The following is a 20,000-nucleotide window of genomic DNA, read 5'->3' as shown; positions in this document are numbered from 1 at the left end:
CCCTATTTTTCATGTATTTACTGAATTTTGTTTCTTATTGTTTCTCTAGGCCACCACAAGCAGTCACAGCTTCCAGTTGCGGTAAAAGTCATCGACAAAGTGAAATTTCCAACCAAGCAGGAAGCTCGTCTGAAAAACGAAGTATCTATATTACAAGTAAGTGTAATTACTTCTAGTTAGCTTTTTTTTATGCACCACCAGAAATACTCGGAGTCATGGAACACTTTCTTGGAAGTTACTCCAATATTTAACCCTTTTAGTACCATAAATCCTTGAGTATAATCCGCAAATTTCCACCAAAATTTAATGGTCAAAATCCCTAGTGCGTACTATATACAAGGTTAAAAATGAAAATTATTTTCTAAGCAATGTCCGAGTTTCTATTTGCTGTCCGGCAATGTTTATTCAGATGCATTTTGTGATGTCGGGTGCAAAAATTCCTTAAGCTAAGCCTGAAAGCAATGAAGTCATAAAAGAATCATCCATAACTTGCAGTAAGCAATGTTTATTAAACGTTATTACTGTTATTTCTTTATTTTCTGCAAACAAAATGCACAAAAAAGCTACACGTTTGCATTATGTTATATATACAATAATAATAAAGGATGTTACCGTATACATTTTTACAAATCAAGGACGTTATATAGACCTCCTTGACTCAAGTTAGAGATGGGGTGCGTATTATACACAAGGTTTAGGTTTTTCAGAGCTAGAGCCCCCTAAAAAATCTCCTGCATATTATACTCAAGGGCGGTCTATACTCGAGGATTTACGGTATTCAAATCGGCCATATCTGGCTTAAATATTCTACCCATTGTTTGTTCAAACAGGCCAGATCCAGCCTCTCAAACCTACCCTACAATGTTCCTCTAAAGATAAGCAATCACGTTATGAAAATCTTGAAGCTACAAGATAATGCGTGATTAATTTAAAACGATGTCGATAAAGAAGCATTACATCTGACAGAATAATCTGAATACTAGCAAAAAACTACTGGATATCCAGTAATTTTTTCCTAGTTTATTTTGTCTTTTTGTCATCTCTCCTAGTGTTGTATTAACATTTAATGTGGTTTTAGAGTCAGATTTTGGCTGCTTTTTCCAGCATGGCGGTATCTCTTAGATACCCTAAATTATAATTATATATGTACATATATATTTATATATTCTGTATTATTCTGTTGGATTTGGATGTTCCTATTTAATCTAAATAATTAGTTAATAAATTATATGAATTGGTATGATCTGGTAGTTGATGATTGAAAGAAATCTATTCCTCCATTTTCTTATTTTGTATTATGAATTTGAGGTAAAGCATTTTACCTTCGCCCATATAATACAATAAATGAATTAATTGCAATGCAATTCTTAGCATTTATGTATTAGCCTTTCTGGGTACTTTACTGGCAGTATATTGGATAAATGATATCCCATAGTGGGTTACACTCATAACCCCTACCTCACTTTGTACTTAGATATTTATATATATATATATATATATATATCTGTGGATGCATATTTCTGTTTTTGCTTACCTATTCATTTCTCTATCTATTTGTTCACAGAGCCTGCAGCATCCTGGTGTTGTTAACTTGGAAGAGATGTTTGAAACTTCTGCCAAAGTAAGACCTCTTTTGTGTGTTTTATGGAGAATTTTTGAGAATTTTATATTTTATAAAAATGTTTTCCTACTCTGTTTAATATCTCTACATGTTCAACCAAATATTTTGCAATGCATACACATGTATGTGTGTATTACTACAGAAATTTAGTCTCTCAGAATGAAAGGCAGATTATGATGCCTATACAGCATTGCTACATGTAGTAAGAAAAGGTCTCTCAATGCAGAGTATATGTAAAGACTCTTATTATTATCAAGTGAGAGAGAGATGCATGCCATCAAAGTGACAGTGGGGTACAAATATACAAAGTCCAGTATACCCATCATGACTTCTTGTCTGATAAGGGTACACCAGGTACAGGCATCACAACCATTTGTGCGTGACATGGTGATCTCATTTCAAGGTAAACAATGCATGACCTTGCAGGTGGGGCCCAGTTAGAATTTTCTTCATGTCAAGTAGCTCACCTTGCTCAAAGTAAATTACTCAAACCCCAAGGAATTCCTCTCAACACATGGCTACTCCTGCCATGATCAGAGATGCACATATTGTCAGCCACTAAGAGACATGCACAACTGGTTATGGTCAAACAACTAACAAGCAAATCTGTGGTATTGAGCAGAATATTTGCTGAAGCACATATTTTATACCAAGACAAATCATGTACATCATAACACTTCCAATCAGTTAAGATGAGAAGTCATGAGAGCCATTGCTTGGTATTGCATCATCATCATCATTGTTATTATTATTATTATTGTTGTTGTTATTACTTTTATTATTATTATTATTATTATTATTATTATTATTGACACAACAACATGTTGTTGTTGTTGTCCATGTTTGTCCCCTCTATGTTTAGCCCCTTGTGGGCAATAAAGAAATAAGAGAAAGAAAAATGACCATTGAAAATAAGACAATATCTGTTTCAACATAATTTTACATCAGGAATCTTGCAAAACAATTACACGAATGAAAATTTTGTAATTATTCATTTCACTTTTTGAAATTTTGTAAAAATTCAACTAGTTCTTATTTTTTACCTTCTGTTTTTCTTTTTTCTTTTCTTTTTACTTTTTACTTTTCAGATTTATGTTGTGATGGAGAAATTAGAAGGGGACATGCTTGAAATGATTTTGTCTACACCTAAGAAGAGGCTAGGAGAAAGGGTCACAAAATATGTGATATCACAGGTACTCCTCGTTTGTTTTAGATTCAAATGCTGTTGAAGTCATATATATATATATATATATATGTATATATACATACATACACACAGCCCCTACACGCATTTTTTTCTCTCCTTGTTTCTTTTCTGTGTATCTTTCTGTCGAAGAGCGTAGGCTCGAAACGTAAAAGACTTGTTTTATTTCTATTCCTGAGCGCCATACTAATACATTGTTTGTTTGTACTCCACCTACCTTCGTCTTTTGTTTATTTTCGTAAACCTTCCGTTATATATATATATATATATATACACACACACACACATGCACACATATATATATATATGTATATGTGTGTGTGTGTGTGTGTGTGTGCGCGTGTGTAAATATGTATGTACACACATATTTAATTATTTACACAAACATATTTACATGCACCAAATGTCCCAGAATAAAAGAATGCAACATAGAACTCTATTTTTCTCTCCTCAAAACGCCAGACAGACTTATGGGAAACCAAATAATTAGTTTAACACTTTTTTCTGTTTTAAACATTTCGCTTTGTTCTCAATTATTTATTTATTTATTTACTACTAAATTTTTTCTGGAAATAAATGTAAATTACTTTGATGTATCCAAAATAGTGCAATACCACTGAGCCATTTTCCATTTGATTAATCAGTCAAGTTTTATCAAGCATGAAATAAAAAAAAAAATGACTGAACATTTTTTTTGTTTGTTTTCTCATTTGTTTGTTCAGTTGGTTGGGTGGTCAGTTAGTTGGTTAGTTGCATAGCTGGTTGGGAAGTTAGTTGGTTAGTTGATTGGGTGGTTGGGTGATTTATTGAACAGTCAGTTTGTTGGCTTGGTAGCAAGTCAGTCGGTCGGTTTAGTGATCAGTCAGTTGGTTGGTTTTGTGGTCAGTCAGTTGGTTAGATTGGTGGTCAGTCAGTCGGTTAACCTGGTGGTCAGTCGTCAGTTGATTTAATGTTTAGTCAGTTAGTTGGTCAATCAGTCAATCAGTTGGTTGGTTGGGGGATGGGGAGGGCAATGTAACGACTTCTCATCTCCTTAAAAACTGCTGGCTCTGTGCCAATATTTGAAACCATTATTATTATTATTGTTGTTGTTGTTAAGGCAGCAAGTTGGCAGAGTCGTTAGCACACTGGGCAAAATGCTTTGCAACATTTCATGTTTTTATGTTCTGAGTTCAAAGGTTGACTTTGCCTTTCGTCTTTTTAAGGTCAATAACATAAGTACCATTTGAACATTGGAGTCAATGTAATCGACTTACCCCTTCTTGTGCCAAAATTTGAAACCATATTATTATTATTATTATTATGTTTTTTCCTTCTTTCTTCAAATTTTCTTCCGTTTCTCGCCGAGTGTTTTCCATACATTATTATTATTATTTTATTATTATTATTATTATTATTATTATTATTATTATTTTTTTTTTTTTTTTTTATTTTTTTTTATTTTTAAAAAATTTTTATTCAACTAAAAGTCTCAAATTGGTGTTTGTAATGTCACATATCACATTCTTATTGTTCCGTTTATCTTAGATTCTGTTATTTTAATTATTATCTTTTGTTTTTGTTTACTTTTGCTATGTATTTTTATTTACTCATTTTTTTTTTTTTTGTTTGTTTCATCATATAGGTTCTTGTTGCTCTGAGACATCTTCATGTGAAGAACATTGTTCATTGTGATCTGAAACCTGAGAATGTGCTGCTTGCTTCAGAATCACCATTTCCACAGGTAAATTTCTGGTCAACAAATGGTTTTCTATCCATTCAGTTATTGATTATAATAAGGCATTCTATGTGCATCTGTGAATAAGTTTAGTTATTGAGTCACAACATATGATCTGTAAGTAGAGATTTTAGAAATTCAATCTTGTTTGTAGTAATTTAAAGGTCTTTGTTACCAGAATGAGTAAAGGGAGAATTATTTTTCTGTTTCATTTAAAATTTTAAAAGAATTATTATTAGGCACAGGAGTGGATGTGTGGTAAGTAGCTTGCTTACCAACCACATGGTTCCGGGTTCAGTCCCACTGCGTGGTACCTTGGGCAAGTGTCTTCTACTATAGCCTCGGACCGACCAAAACCTTGTGAGTGGATTTGGTAGACGGAAACTGAAAGAAGCCCGTCGTATATATATATATATATATATATATATATATATATATATATATATATATGTTTGTGTGTCTTTGTTTGCCCCCCCCCCAGCATCACTTGACAACTGATGCTGGTGTGTTTATCTTCAGCAAAAGAGACTGATAGAATAAGTATTAGGCTTATAAAGAATAAGTCCTGGAGTCGACTTGCTCGACTAAAGGTAGTGCTCCAGCATGGCCGTGGTCAAATGACTGAAACAATTAAGAGAGTAAAGAGTATGGTAGCAATTACACAAAACAATCACAAGACAATCATGTTTGTGGCATTTTTTGAAAGACTTTAAGACTGGACAAATGAGCTCACTGGATATGACCATCTGGTCTATTTGGAGTAATGAGAAACTGCCGAGTGTGCTGGTAGATCCAGCTACAGATAATGTAGGAGATGATGCTCCAGCTTTATCAACAGTGCAAAAGTGAGCAACTGAATTTAGGAGGGGCACGATTAATCTTGAAGTGGGACCATGGCCTGATCATTCTGCAACTGCCACCACCAAGGAAAACATTGATCATGTTCATCTCGTGGTAATGGGTGACAGGCATTTGACTATAAATCAAATAGCCAGTGCTATTAGCATATCCTATGAGAGAGTTGAGAATATTCTGCTCAATGAATTTGGCATGACAAACGGTTTCTCCTCAGTGGGTGCCATTAGTTACAAATCTTTATATTCTGAGGTCAACTGTTACCATTTAACCTTCATGGATTTCAGACTTGAAATTTAATTGCAAATAATTATTATTAGTTTTCCTTTCTTAGTATGGCAAATTCATTAACAAGGTGAGCAAAATGCTTTGTAATATTTAGGTACAACTCTCTATGTTCTGTCTTCTGATACCTAATCAAAAGTGCACCAGGTTGATTACATCATGAGAAAAATGGTATTGTTTTAGGGAGATCCAGTTGGTTTCCTTGAATGTTTCTTAGCCCGTGAGGAGTGTTAGCTTCACCACTTTGAACAAGAGACAAAGTGACAGTCCATGCAGTGGAAATGCCACTCCTCACCTGCTCCAATGAAGGGCAAAGTCATTTCATCTACAAGGAAGGTGATGGTCTCAGTTTTTTGGGGGATAGAAAAAGTATCAACTATCTTCAAAAGAGCCACACCATCAATGGAGAGTACTATGCCACTTGCTGAGGCAGTTATGAAAGGTTATCATGATCAGACATCCAGGAAAACTGGCAAAAGAGGTTTTGTTTCATCAGGATAATGCTCTTGCACCCAAGTCTTTGGTTTCTGGATCTATTCGCTTTGACCGGCAGATTTTTAAAATAATTTCTTTGTAACTAAACACTTTTAAACTTTGTATACTGGTAGAATGTGTTTATAAAACATCTTTTTCTCTTGGCTTTATTGAGAAAATTCTGTAGTTTGTTGTTTAATTTCATGCATTTCGGCAATTTCAACCAATCAATGACATCTATTGAGGTGAATACAATCTCTCCGAATCTTTGTCAACAACAATTATTTGTTGAGAATTTTCTCAAGAAAGCCAAGAGAAAAAGATGTTTTATAAACACATTCTACCAGTATACGAAGTTTAAAAGTGTTTTTAATTACAAAGAAATTATTTTAAAAATCTGCCGGTCAAAGCGAAAAGATCCTGGTTTCCATAGCTGTGACTTTGAACTGGTTGATCACCCTCCCTGTTTTCCTGATTTGGCCCCATCTGACTAGCATCTGTTCCACAATATATAAAAACACTTGACTGGGAACCTGTATCACAGTCATGATGATGTCATATCTGCTGTTGACGACTTTTTTGGGCAACAGGATGAAAGCTTCTTCATCAAAGGGATTTCAGCACTGCAATATCGATGGAAGAAATGTGTGAACTGCAAAAGGGATTATGTTAAAAAATAAACCTCATTTGGTCACATTCTGTGGGAGTATCTTGGTCAGATTATGAACTTTTCAGTCAACCCTCATATAAGTGAACTACAATTGACTTATTATCAGGGCTACTATTGACTTATCACAGGGCTGTTATTTACTGATAACAAGACTACAATTGTCTTATTGTTTTATAGCTGGGCTACTTTTTGTACCACCATTTGGCTCTTAGCAGAGTCCACTTTATTGCAGGCATTGTGGCCAGGTCTTGGATCTGAGTCTTGAAAGCCCTAGATTAAATAATAAATGATAATGAAATTATTGTATACAGTGCTCAGGTGCACCACAACGAAAAGAAAATGTCCCTATACCTCTGACGGGACTCGAACCCACAATCCCCGGCTTAGGAGGCCGGTGCCTTATCCATTGGGCCACAGAGGCTCACATAGATCATAGATGCTGTTCTAAAAGAAAATGTTGGGGGTGGAAACAAAGTTATTCAGCTAAAATACAAAAAATAAAACAAGCAAAAAATATTGAATTCTATTCAGAATGCTGACAGCTGAAGACATATTTAACGTGTCAGGCTGAACTTTGCATTGACTGAGATTTCCTTCTCCTTTGTAACACAATACTTCACATTGCTTCAACATTTTATTATTTTATTGTATCTTATATCTTATTTGATGCTGTAAAAATATCTATCGATCTCCAATACTGCTTTCTTTTTCCCCTCTGGCTTACACCTTATGTCTTGCAGACATCACTTAAAATCTAATCAAATTCATTTAAAGCGAATGTGTATTGTTATAGTTGTTGTTGTTGCTGTTGTTATTATTACTATTATTATTATCTTCATCATCATCATCATTATTATTATTGTTATGTACTAGTAGTAGTAGTGGTAATGGTGGTGGTAGTGGTGGTGGTGGTGGTGGTAGTAGTAGTAGTAGTAGTAGTAGTAGTAGTACAACAACAACAGTGGATTAACAGAATTGTTAATACATTGGACAAAATGCTTGGCAGTATTTTATTTTTCCAGGCTCAATGTTCTGAGTTCAAATTCCATCTAGGTTAACTTGGCCTTTCGTCCTTTAGGGTGTCAATAAATTAAGTATCAGTGAAACACTAAGGTCAATGTCATCAACAAGTCCCTTTCCCCCCACCCAAGCTTCAGGCTTTGTCCCTTTAGTAGAAAGGATTACTATTTCTTTTTATCACAGGTACCATGCTATCCATTCTTTTCAGCTAATACATTCCTGATTATTCATAGCACTGAACTGGCAGAATCATTAGCGTGCCAAGCAAATTGCTTAGAAGTATTTTGCTTGCTACTATGTTCTGAGTTCAAATTCCACCGAGGTCAACTTTGCCTTTCATCCTTTCAGGGTTAGTAAACTAAGTGTTAGTGTAATACTGGGGTTGATATAACCGACTACTCTCCTCCCACCAAATTTCAGGCCTTGTGCCTATAGTAGAAAGGATTATCATTATTATTATTATTTAAGGCATGGCATGTGAAAAAACATTCAAGCGAGGTCATTGCCAGTACCGCCTGACTGGCCCCCGTACTGGTGGCATGTAAAAGCACCCACTACACTCTCAGAGCGGTTGGCATTAGGAAGGGCATCCAGCTGTAGAAACTCTGCCAGATCAGATTGGAGCCTGGTGCAGCCATCTGGTTCGCCAGTCCTCAGTCAAATCGTCCAACACATGCTAGCATGGAAAGTGGACATTAAATGAGGAGGATGATGATGATGATGATGATGAAGGTGGTGAGCTGGCAGAATTATTAGCATGCTGGACAAAATGCTTAGCAATATTTCACCTGTTGCTCCGATCTCAATACAAATTCTGCCATGGTCGACTTTGCCTTTCATCCTTTTGGGGCCAATAAAATAAGTACCAGTTAAACACTGGGGCTGATGTAATCAACTTATCACCTCTCCCAAAATGGCTGCCCCTGTGGCAAAATTTGAAACCATTATTATTATTATTATTATTATTATTATTATTATTATTATTATTATTATTATTATTATTATTATAAGGCAGTGAACTGGCAGATTCATTAGCACAGCATTTTGTCTTTATGTTCTGTGTTCAAATTCCACCAATGTCAACTTTGCCTTTCATCCTTTCAGGGTCGATAAAATAAGTACCAGTTGAGTACTGGGGTTGATGTAATCAACTTACCCTCCCTTCCAAACTTGCTGGCCTTGTGCCGAAATCTGAAATCATTATATAGAGCAAGGGATTGGCAGAATTATTAGGAAGCCAGACAAAATGCACTAGCTACAATACTTTATATTCTGAGGTCAACTGTTACAGTTTAACCTTCACCGGATTTCAAGCTTGAACTTCTATTGCAAACAATTATTATTAGTTTTCCTTTCTTAGCATGGCAAATTCATTAACAAGGTGAGCAAATTGCTTTGTAATATTTAGGTACAACTCTATGTTCTGTTTCATTTTTGGATTTGGTTTGCAAGATTCTTTATATGAGTTTGTGTGCTGAAGCATATTCTGTTGTATCTGGAGAGAGTCATTTTCTTTTTGTGCCTTATAATGTAACACACTCACCGGTAAGATTTCCACTTATTTCTTATTTTTATTTTCCTAAATAACGGACAGAGTCAAGACTATTGAAAAGGTTGCAAGATGCAACGAAAATTTTAGGAAAAAAAATATAAGAAATAAGTGTAAATTTTACCGGTGAGTGTGTTACATTATAAGACACAAAAAGAAAATGACTCTCCCCAGATGCAACAGTCTATGTTCTGTGTTCAATTCTAACTGGAGTCAACTTTGCCTTTCATCCTTACGTTGGAATGGAAGGGATAAAACAAAATACAAACCAAGCATTAGAATCAATATAATCAAGTGATCCTTTTTCCCCAGAATGTGCCCTTGTGTCTATATTTGCAATCATTTTTTTTTTTTTGTTATTTTCTTTTTGTTTTTCTCTTCCATCTCCATCATCTCCAGGTGAAATTGTGTGATTTTGGTTTTGCGAGAATCATTGGTGAAAAATCTTTTCGGCGATCTGTTGTTGGTACACCTGCATACCTTGGTAAGTCAATCTTTTGATGTGCAAGCAAACTACTAAACCTTGTTATTTTTTTGTCACTGCTGCCTCCTCCTCCTCTTCCACATCAACCACCAAACACAAAAATAAAGCAATCCAATGGAGGCGTGTGGCTTAGTGGTTAGGGTGTTAGACCCATGATCATAAGATTGTGGTTTTGATTACTGGATTACTCTCTTTTTACTCTTTTACTTGTTTCAGTCATTTGACTGTGGCCATGCAGGAGCACTGCCTTTAGTTGAACAAATCGACTCCACAACTTATTCTTTGTAAGCCTAGTACTTATTCTGTCGGTCTCTTTTGCCGAACCACTATGTTACAGAGACGTAAACACACCTGCATCGGTTGTCAAGTGATGTTGGGGGACAAACACAGACACACAAACATATACACGCACACATACATACATACATACATACATACATACATACATACATACATACATACATACATACATATATATATATATGTATATATATATATATGTATATATATATATATGTATATGTAAAAAAATACAAACTGGGACAAGAACGCAAAACATTTAGAAGACGATACAAAAAACACGGACAGGACATTCGAAGCCTTCAATCTTCAGTCAAGGACCGGATCATCCTCGCAATTTCAGCTGATTGATCTTGAGATTGCTCCGACCTGGCCAGCCCAAAGGAAAATCTAAGCCAAGCGCATTAGACTCCTTGGAAGAAAGCCTCGAATGTATACAAAAGAAGGACGGGAAAACGGACGATGTTACACGACTAAGAATACAAAAATACGTAAAAACAATAATGATAATAATAAATAATAATAACAAAAACAGGATGTCACAGGCAGGCATCTTTTCGACTGGACGGGTGAACTTGAGCTGGCGCATTAGAAAAATGCCTTGGGGTAGAGAGAGAAAAAAATGTGTCTAGCCTCGATGGCTGCTGACCACGAAAAGGTCAGTTAGTCACGTGTGAGGAGAAGAGAGAGAAAAAGAGGGACAGATGAAGAGAGAAAAAGGGGAACAAGGAACAAAGGAGGAGGAGAAGAGAGAGAAAGAGACAGATCAAAGTGGAGTGCAAAGTGTGAAAGGCAGAGAAATGTAGGAGAAGGGGGAGAGAGAGAGACAGTGTTATAGAGTTGTACCAAGTTTAAAGAAAATATGTACTTACATACAAGACCAAAAAGGGTACGGGCGCCGCTATATATATATGTATATGTAAAAAAATACAAACTGGGACAAGAACGCAAAACATTTAGAAGACGATACAAAAAACACGGACGGGACATTTGAAGCCTTCAATCTTCAGTCAAGAACCGGCTCATCCTTGCAATTTCGGCTGATTAATCTTGAGATTGCTCCGACCTGGCCAGCCCCAAAGGAAAATCTAAGCCAAGCGCATTAGATTCCTTACACACACACACACATGACAGGCTTCTTTCAGTTTCCGTCTACCAAATCCACTCACAAGGCTTTGGTCAGCCTTAGACTATAGTAGAAGACACTTGCCCAAGGTGCCACGCAGTGGGACTGAACCCAGAACCATGTGGTTGGTAAGCAAGCTACTTACCACACAGCCACTCCTGCGACTGATTGAGCAACATTCTGTGTTCTTCCGCAAAAGTAATCCTGCAATGGACTGGCATCCTGTCCAGGTGGGGAATATATGGAAACCGGGAAATCAGCCCTTATGAGTCTGTATGACTTGAGAAGGAAACTAAATTAAAAAATCCAATGAGAGATCCTTTTATATCAGTGGTTCTCAACCATTTTTAGCTTATGGGCTTCTTTGATTTGTATTTTGCTATACTGGATCCCCATAGACATTCAGTGTGTTAAAAAAATAAGCCTCATAGTTATATAATGAAATATTAAGAATTGCATTAAAAAAATTATTGAAATATTTTGTGAATCATAGAAATGTAACTGATTTATTATGGTTAAATTTTTAACAGCAACATCTTTTGTGGACCCCAGTTGAGAACCATTGCTTTACATGGTTGCTTGACCTGCTGGAAATAGCAGCCTGATTTTCCTCAGGACGCTACGGTCAAGTTATACAAATAAGAAGAAATCTTCACTAGGCATGCTATGGCCATGTGGTAAGGAAGTAAACTCTGCAAAAACATGGGTTTGGGTTCAATCCCATTGCATGGTAACTTAGACACCTGTCTTTTACAATAGCTCTAGGTTGACCAGTGTCTGGTGAGTGAATTTGGTAGATAGAAACTGTGTAAAGGCAGTGAGCTGGCAGAAACGTTAGTATGCTGGGCTAAATGCTTAGCAGTATTTCGTCTGCCATTACGTTCTGAGTTCAATTTCTGCTGAGGTCGACCTTGCCTTTCATCCTTTTGGAGTCGATAAATTAAGTACCAGTTACGCACTGGGGTCGATGCAATCAACTTAATCCCTTTGTCTGTTCTTGTTTGTCCTCTCTATGTTTAGCCCCTTGTGGGAAATTAAGAAACCAAAAACTGTGCAGAAGCCTTTATCATTTAAAGTCTGTTTTCCATGCTGGCATGGGTTGGATGGTTTGACATGAGCTGGTCAGCTGCAGGCTGACCAGGCCCCAGTTGTCTGTTCTGGCAAAGTTTCTATGGCTGGATGCCCTTTCTAACGCCTACCACTTTCCAGAGTATGCTGGGTGCTTTTTACATGGCACCGCACAGATGCTTTTTACATGGCACCAGCATGAATGCTTCTCGCATGGCACCAGCATGAGTGCTTTGTATGTGGCTCCAGTATAAGTGCTCTTTACATGGTGCTGACACGAATGCCTCGGTACGTGGTGCCAACACAAGTGCTTTTTAAATGGCACCAGCACGAGTACTTCCAATATGGTTCTGGCATGGGTGCTTTTTATGTGGCACCAGCTCAAGTGCTTTTGAGTTAATTTCATTTCTTTTTCTTCTTCTCTTCTTTCAGCTCCTGAAGTATTGAAAAGCAAAGGATATAACCGATCATTGGACATGTGGTCTGTTGGTGTCATAGTATATGTAAGGTAAGCACAGTTTCTTTATTTCATACAATTATCAGATAATTAAATAAAATAAATAAACACTGTTTGTTTAGTGGATAGAATCCTGCATTATGACAATTACAGCCTGGGTTTGCTTCTTTCTGGCTCTTGTGGTTGATAATATTTTTCATGTTAGGGCAGCAGCTGTATGATAGTTTAACAGAATTTCTGTTAAATATCTTCCTGTATCTATGTCCTACAGGAAAGTGCTTATCTAAGAGTGTCAGGAATATTTTTCTGATATTCGGTTTCACACTTAAAGAAAAAGGAGGGGTGAACCAAATAATTTTTCTGGATCTGTTTTTAGAATATTTTTCTATAGTGTTGCACTTTTTCATGGACTTTACCATGCCCATTGTTATTATTATAGGTAGAAGACATCATATACACTAATTTTTCATTGAAACCACTATTGGCTAACACTCTATTGTAATATGGAGCAGCCCTCTCAAAGATTTCCGTAGGGGAGGGGATATTAGACACTCTCTTGCTAATATTTGCCACCAGATTTTTAATTATGCTATGAGGGTAGCAGGATTGCCTATTTATCATCATCATCATCATCATCGTCTGATGTCAGCTTTCCATGCTTGCATGGGTTGGACGATTTGACTGAGCGCTGGCGAACCAGATGGCTGCACCAGGCTCCAATCTGATCTGGCAAAGTTTCTAGAGCTGGATATCCTTCCTAACACCAACCACACCGAGTGTAGTGGGTGCTTTTACGTGCCACCGGCGGTACTGGCAATGACCTCGCTCAAATCTTTTTACACATGCCACCAGCACAGGTGCTGGTAACAATCACGCTCGAATAGTGCCTTTTACGTGCCACTGGCACGGAGACCAGTTAGCCGCTCTGGCAATGATCACGTTCGAATGGTGCTCTTAGCACCCTACTAGCAAGGGGCTCAAGTGCCAGTAAGGCAATGCTGGTAACGATCACACTCGAATGGTGCTTTTTATGTCCCACTGGTACGGAAGCCGGTTAGCCACTCTGTCAACAATCACACTTGTATGGTGCTCTTTGCACCACACTAGCACGGATGCCAGTTATCGAATTTGATTTTAATTTCACTTGCCTCAACAGGTCTTCGCAAGCAAGAGTTATACATACATATATATATATTAATTTCTCATTAATTTTATGGTATGGCTTATATGAAGGGGTATTTAGATGTAATGAAACATCTAAATACTCAACTGTTGAAAGATTAGTAACAACAGTTATTTTCAACCCTCACTGGTTGAACATTGAGATAAATTTTTTTTTTAACTTATCAAGCATATGTCCATTACATCCATGAGAAACAATCAATCCATCATCATGGTACAAACCAACATCATGAGATGGGTATCTATTCTTCAATATTTTTTTTTTATTATTATTTCAATTTTTATTATTATTATTATTACTTTTTTTTTTCTTCTTCTTTCAAATTTGCTTCCATTTCTTGCCGAGTTTCTTCCCGACTCCTAGGGCAAAGAAACTCATAGTATACATTGGTAGGCCATTAAACCAAACTCAGTAGTTCGTTCATTTTTTTTTTTTTTTTTAAATTAAAATACATGAGCAGCAACAGTTCTCACATCGACAATGCTCTTCTCAATACATGTGATGTACCAGTTAAGACAATCTTTTGCACTTGCAGGGATGGTAAGCCAGGGATCATTCCCATATAATTATTATTATATTATAATTATTATTATTATTATTATATTATAATTATTATTATTATTAATTATTATTATTATTATTATTTCAATTTTTATTATTCATTCACCTATCTTGGTGGAATCTTCCGTTAGGTACGTTTTGCTTTCATATCACTTCACACCTGTCCTCTATTTAAACGTAAACCTCTTGGTTGGACAGTTCAATCAGTGCCAGGTGAATGTATTTATGTATGTGAAACTATTTGTAGCACATATAATGCATGTAGTGTGAAGCATTTATAGTAATATATATATATATATATATGCATGTATATTTGTATTCATGTCTGTATGTATATACGTACATATGTATGTAAGTATATAATTTATGTACATATTTATGTGTGTATGTATGTATATATATATATATATAGGTGCATATATATATATATATATATATATATACATATCATCATGATCATCATTTGTCTGCTTCCCATGCTAGCATGGGTTGGACGATTTGACTGAGGACTAGTGAACCAGATGGCTGCACCAGGCTCCAATCTGATCTAGCAGAGTTTTCACAGCTGGATGCCTTCCAAAGAGTGTTGTGGGTGTTTTTATGTGCCACTTGCACGAGGGCCAGTCAAGCGGTACTGGCAACATCATCATCATCATCGTTTAGCGTCCGCTTTCCATGCTAGCATGGGTTGGATGGTTCAACTGGGGTCTGGGAAGCCAGAAGGCTGCACCAGGCTCCAGTCTGATCTGGCAGTGTTTCTACAGCTGGATGCCATTCCTAACGCCAACCACTCCGTGAGTGTAGTGGGTGCTTTTTACGTGCCACCGGCACAACTGCCAGACGAAACTGGCAAATGGCCACGATCGGATGGTGTTTTTTACGTGCCACTGGCACGGGAGCCAGACGAGGCTGGCAATAGCCACAAACGAATGGTGCTTTATATGTGCCACCGGCACGAGGCCAGTTGGGGCAGCGCTGGCAACGGCCACGTTCGGATGGTTCTCTTACGTGCCACTGGCACTGGTATCACGGCTGCAATTTCCATTGATGTTGATCGATTTTGATTTTGATATATATATATATATCTCACAGGACAATCCAGGCTATCAGATGTTACACATCACTGGTCACAGTGTGCTTTGCATTGTTTCAACCATTGGATGACACCACCCTGCTGGCTAGGGAAGCAGGCCGACATTCCCCACTGGAGCAGTATGAAATGAAGTGTTTTGTTCAAGAACACAATGTGCTGCCCAGCCTCGGAATCAAACCCATGTTCTAGAGATTGTGAGTGCAGCACACTAACCAGTGAGGCCACATGCTCACACACACATTTGATATGCACATGCACCATTGCATTCCATTTGATACCAGTATCTGAAAACCATTTTTTGTTTTTGATTTAATTCCATGATCCAGTCTAAGTGGCACGTTTCCATTCAATGAAGATGAAGATATTGGTGACCAAATTCAAAATGCCTCATTTATGTACCCATTCAATCCTTGGAAAGATATATCTCAGGAAGGTATGATCTGTCATAATATTTCTTATTACTCTCTGTTTTATGCACACAACAAATTTATTACAAAAAGATTTGTCACAAAAATATGATCAGTCATAATGTTATCTACTCTCTGCACCACCATCGCCAGCTACATGATTTTCATCATCGTTATCATCTTCATCTTTATGTTATCATCATCATCATCATCATTATGTGCATTATTGTCATTCTCATAATATAACCAGCACTCCTCTTGCCTTCCCTCCTCCTTCTCATCATCATCAGCAGCATCACCATCATGATCATCAATATTTTCATTATCATTATCACTATCATCATCATTATCATAAAAGCTACCACCATCACCTCATTACTACATTACCTCTCCCCCTCTTCACCTCATCATCATCACCACCACTACCGCCACCATCATCATTAGCTCCTTTATCACCATCACCACTATCATTACCATATAACCACTGTTGAGGCAGCAAGTAAACTACTATGTGGTTACTCAACATGCTAGAAGCAGCAACCAAATTGTTATCAGATCACACCCTAACAACTAAAATGAATGAAACCTGGAAGCAAACAGCATTGTTTGTATAACAGTGATGCTCGTTTACAACCATCACATGTATCAAGGCAAAAGTACACACACACACACATAAATACATACACATATACATATGTACAGGTGTGGCTTGCTTTCCTACTTCATGGTTCTGGGTTCATTCCTACTACGTGGTACCTTGGGCAAGTGTCTTCTACTATAGACTCAGGCTGACCAAAGCCTTGTGAGTGGATTTGGTACATGGAAACTGAAAGAAGCCCGTTGTATATATATTTATGTGTATGTCTGTATTTATCCCCTGCCATCGCTTGACAACTGTCCCCCATAACTTTGCAGTTTGGCAAAAGAGATCAATAGAATATGTACTGGCCTTACAAAGAATAAGTCCTGGGGTTGATTTCTTCTACTAAAACCCTTTATAGTGGTGCTCAAGCATGGTTGCAGTCAAATGCCTGAAATGTGTATCAGAATAAAAGAGTCAAAGAATATATAGAGAGGGTGGGCCCCTTCCAATTTCCATCTACAAAATGCATTCACAACACTGGCTGGGGCTTTGGTTGCCCTGGGGCTGTAGTAGAAGATACTTGCTCAAAGTGCTATGCAGTGAGCTGAACCTGAGACCACATGGTTGGAAAGCAAACTTCTTAAGCACACAGCCATGTGCCTATAATGTGAGATCACCTTCGGTCATGACTGATCATGAGATTGCACCTAGAAAGTTACCCTCCCAGGCACAAGTCTGGGCAAGGTTGTTTATGGAAGACCAGCAGTCGCCCATGCATACCACCCTCACCTCTCCATGCCACCAGTGTTATCCAAGGGAAAGGTAAAGGCTGATACAGCTTGGCACCTGTGATGTTGCAACTCATTTCTACAGCTGAGTGAACAGGAGCAACGTGAAATAAAGTGTCTTGCTCAAAAACACAACTTGCAGCCCGGTCCGGGATTCGAACTCACAACCTCACGATTGTAAGCTTGAGGCTCTAACCACTGAGCCATGTGCTTTCATTGGGTAACAATGATAATGATGAGCTAATTGTATACAGTGCTCATGTACACTGCAACTTGTTGGAAAAGGTTAAATGAGGGGTTCAGAAAGTAGACAGATAAGTCAAGAAGAGAAAGACAGCAATGAAACCGGAAATACATGTACAGTAACAAAAAAAAAATACAAAAACTACTCACCCTTATACAAAAGAATAAAGAAAAACAAATACACAAAAACTAGAATTTAAAGAAAAAAAATGAGTAAGAAATACATGTGTGTCTTCCATGAATTGGAAGATATTAATTAATGGCTGGTAGATCTGTGACAAACAGTGGATTCTAAGCTAAGTGGATTCGAAACCAAATCCACATTTTTATCAATTGTCAAACAAATTTCCAGTCTGTTGTTTTTTTCTCTCTGCATTTAGAGATTAATGAGAATGAGTTGATTTCTTGGACCTTTTCAGTGTATCCAAGGGTCAAGACAAATAATTCTGAAGAAATTCTGTTGTTCTTGGTTGACCTACTTTAATATACAGACAAATATAAATCTATAATATAAATTGGACATGGGCGATTGTTGTATTCTTTTTTGTCTTGAGGTTCACAGCCAAACAGCGAGGTGGATTCACGTGAAAAATGGTACACATGTGGAGATGGATGCATAGATTGGAATGTGGTTTGTAGTTTTTCCCTAGCCCCCATACTTACCGAGAAAATCGATGAAATCTTTTTCTAATGGAATTACCCTCTTTCTTCCACCATTAAAACAACCAGTTGCTTAGAAGCTGTTTTCTGACGGGGTGGGGTCAGGAAATTTTCATACAGCTGAAGGCTCCAATCGATACAGGGGACCCGAAATGATAAGGTTGAGAAACGCTGTTATAGATTATGCCTAACCAAAAAATGAACACAGCCACATTATCCAAACAGACCAGGTGAAACCGGGCTTAGCTGCTAGTATAATATAAATATACAGACAAATGTCAAGTCCACCACTGTGGTAAAGGTGATGCCAAACCAGGAGCACCGACCTGTCCTTAAAAAGAGAAAATAGAATTTTCACTCTCTCTAATTATAAAGACAAGTATTCTGGAAGCACTCCATCGGTTCCGACGACGAGGGTTCCGGTTGATCCGATCAACGGAACAGCCTGCTCGTGAAATTAACGTGTAAGTGGCTGAGCACTCCACAGACACGTGTACCCTTAACGTAGTTCTCGGGGATATTCGGCGTGACACAGAGTGACAAGGCCGGCCCTTTGAAATACAGGTACAACAGAAACAGGTAGTAAGAGTGAGAGAAAGTTGTGGTGAAAGAGTACAGCAGGGATCACCACCATCCCTGCCGGAGCCTCGTGGTGCCTTAGGTGTTTTCGCTCAATAAACACTCACAACACCCGGTCTGGGAATCGAAACCGTGATCCTACGACCGCGAGTCCGCTGCCCTAACCACTGGGCCATTGCGCCTCCACAGAGACAAGTATTACTATGTCTTTCTTTGTAGCAGTTGCAGAGAGACTTCTAACCTCCATGGGTCCAAAGAAAATATTTTACTGCATCAACAAACAAATCACATATATACACATAACAATGCAACGATGTCCACTGTCATAATTAATATTGTTCTGTTCATCAATTATTTCTCCAATGCATCTTCTCATTTAATCATCATTGTTACATCATCATTAATGTCCGTTTTCCATGCTGGCATGAGTTGGAGAGTTTGACTGGAGCTGGTAAGGCTAGGGGCCGCACCAGATTCTATTGTCTGTTCTGACATGGTTTCTGTGGCTGGATGCCCTTCCTTATGCCTATTTCTTTACTACCCACAAGGGGCTAAACACAGAGAGGGGACAAACAAGGACAGACACATGGATTAAGTCGATTACATCGACCCCAGTGCATAACTGGTACTTAATTTATCGACCCTGAAAGGATGAAAGGCAAAGTCGACCTCGACGGAATTTGAACTCAGAACGTAACGGCAGACGAAATACGGCTAAGAGTTTCGTCCGGCATGCTAACGATTCTGCCAGCTCGCTGCCTTCGCCCTTCCTTATGCCATCCACACCACACCCAATGTACTGAGTGCTTTTTATGTGGCACCAGCACTTGTATCAATTCTGCTATGGCAAGGTACCAGATATCTTGGTTCTTTGGTCATCTCCTTTGTAAGTTCATTAGGCTCGATGGTCTTGAGATCGGCCCTCAATACTTCGTCCCATGTCTTCCTTGGTCTCCCTCTTCCACAGATCCTTTAAAATTTGTATTGTACACCTTTAAACTTGTAACCTTTTCCAGACCAGTTTTAAAATGTCTTCTGTCTCTTGAATTCGTAATTGTGTGTATGCATATGAA

At 37.7% G+C, this 20,000-nt stretch overlaps 1 protein-coding gene and 1 non-coding gene across 2 annotated transcripts in view; one reads left to right on the top strand and one right to left on the bottom strand.

Annotated features, from left to right (window-relative positions):
- Positions 1–20,000, top strand: part of LOC115217037 (serine/threonine-protein kinase D3-like) — a 129,550-nt gene that overhangs the window by 108,124 nt on the left and 1,426 nt on the right. Inside the window, exons 12-18 of the mRNA XM_029786590.2 lie at positions 50–156; positions 1,565–1,621; positions 2,710–2,814; positions 4,450–4,548; positions 9,795–9,879; positions 12,806–12,881; positions 15,994–16,100. Of these exons, the coding sequence (XP_029642450.1) occupies positions 50–156; positions 1,565–1,621; positions 2,710–2,814; positions 4,450–4,548; positions 9,795–9,879; positions 12,806–12,881; positions 15,994–16,100 (636 nt within the window). The remainder of the gene's footprint in view (positions 1–49; positions 157–1,564; positions 1,622–2,709; positions 2,815–4,449; positions 4,549–9,794; positions 9,880–12,805; positions 12,882–15,993; positions 16,101–20,000) is intronic.
- On the bottom strand, positions 7,175–7,247 carry Trnar-ccu. Its single transcript has one exon. It is a non-coding gene; the product is annotated as a tRNA-Arg (tRNA).

This window comes from Octopus sinensis, linkage group LG11 (assembly GCF_006345805.1).
Source record: "Octopus sinensis linkage group LG11, ASM634580v1, whole genome shotgun sequence".
Taxonomy (NCBI): domain Eukaryota; kingdom Metazoa; phylum Mollusca; class Cephalopoda; order Octopoda; family Octopodidae; genus Octopus; species Octopus sinensis.
This window is presented reverse-complemented; position numbering and strand designations above follow the sequence as displayed.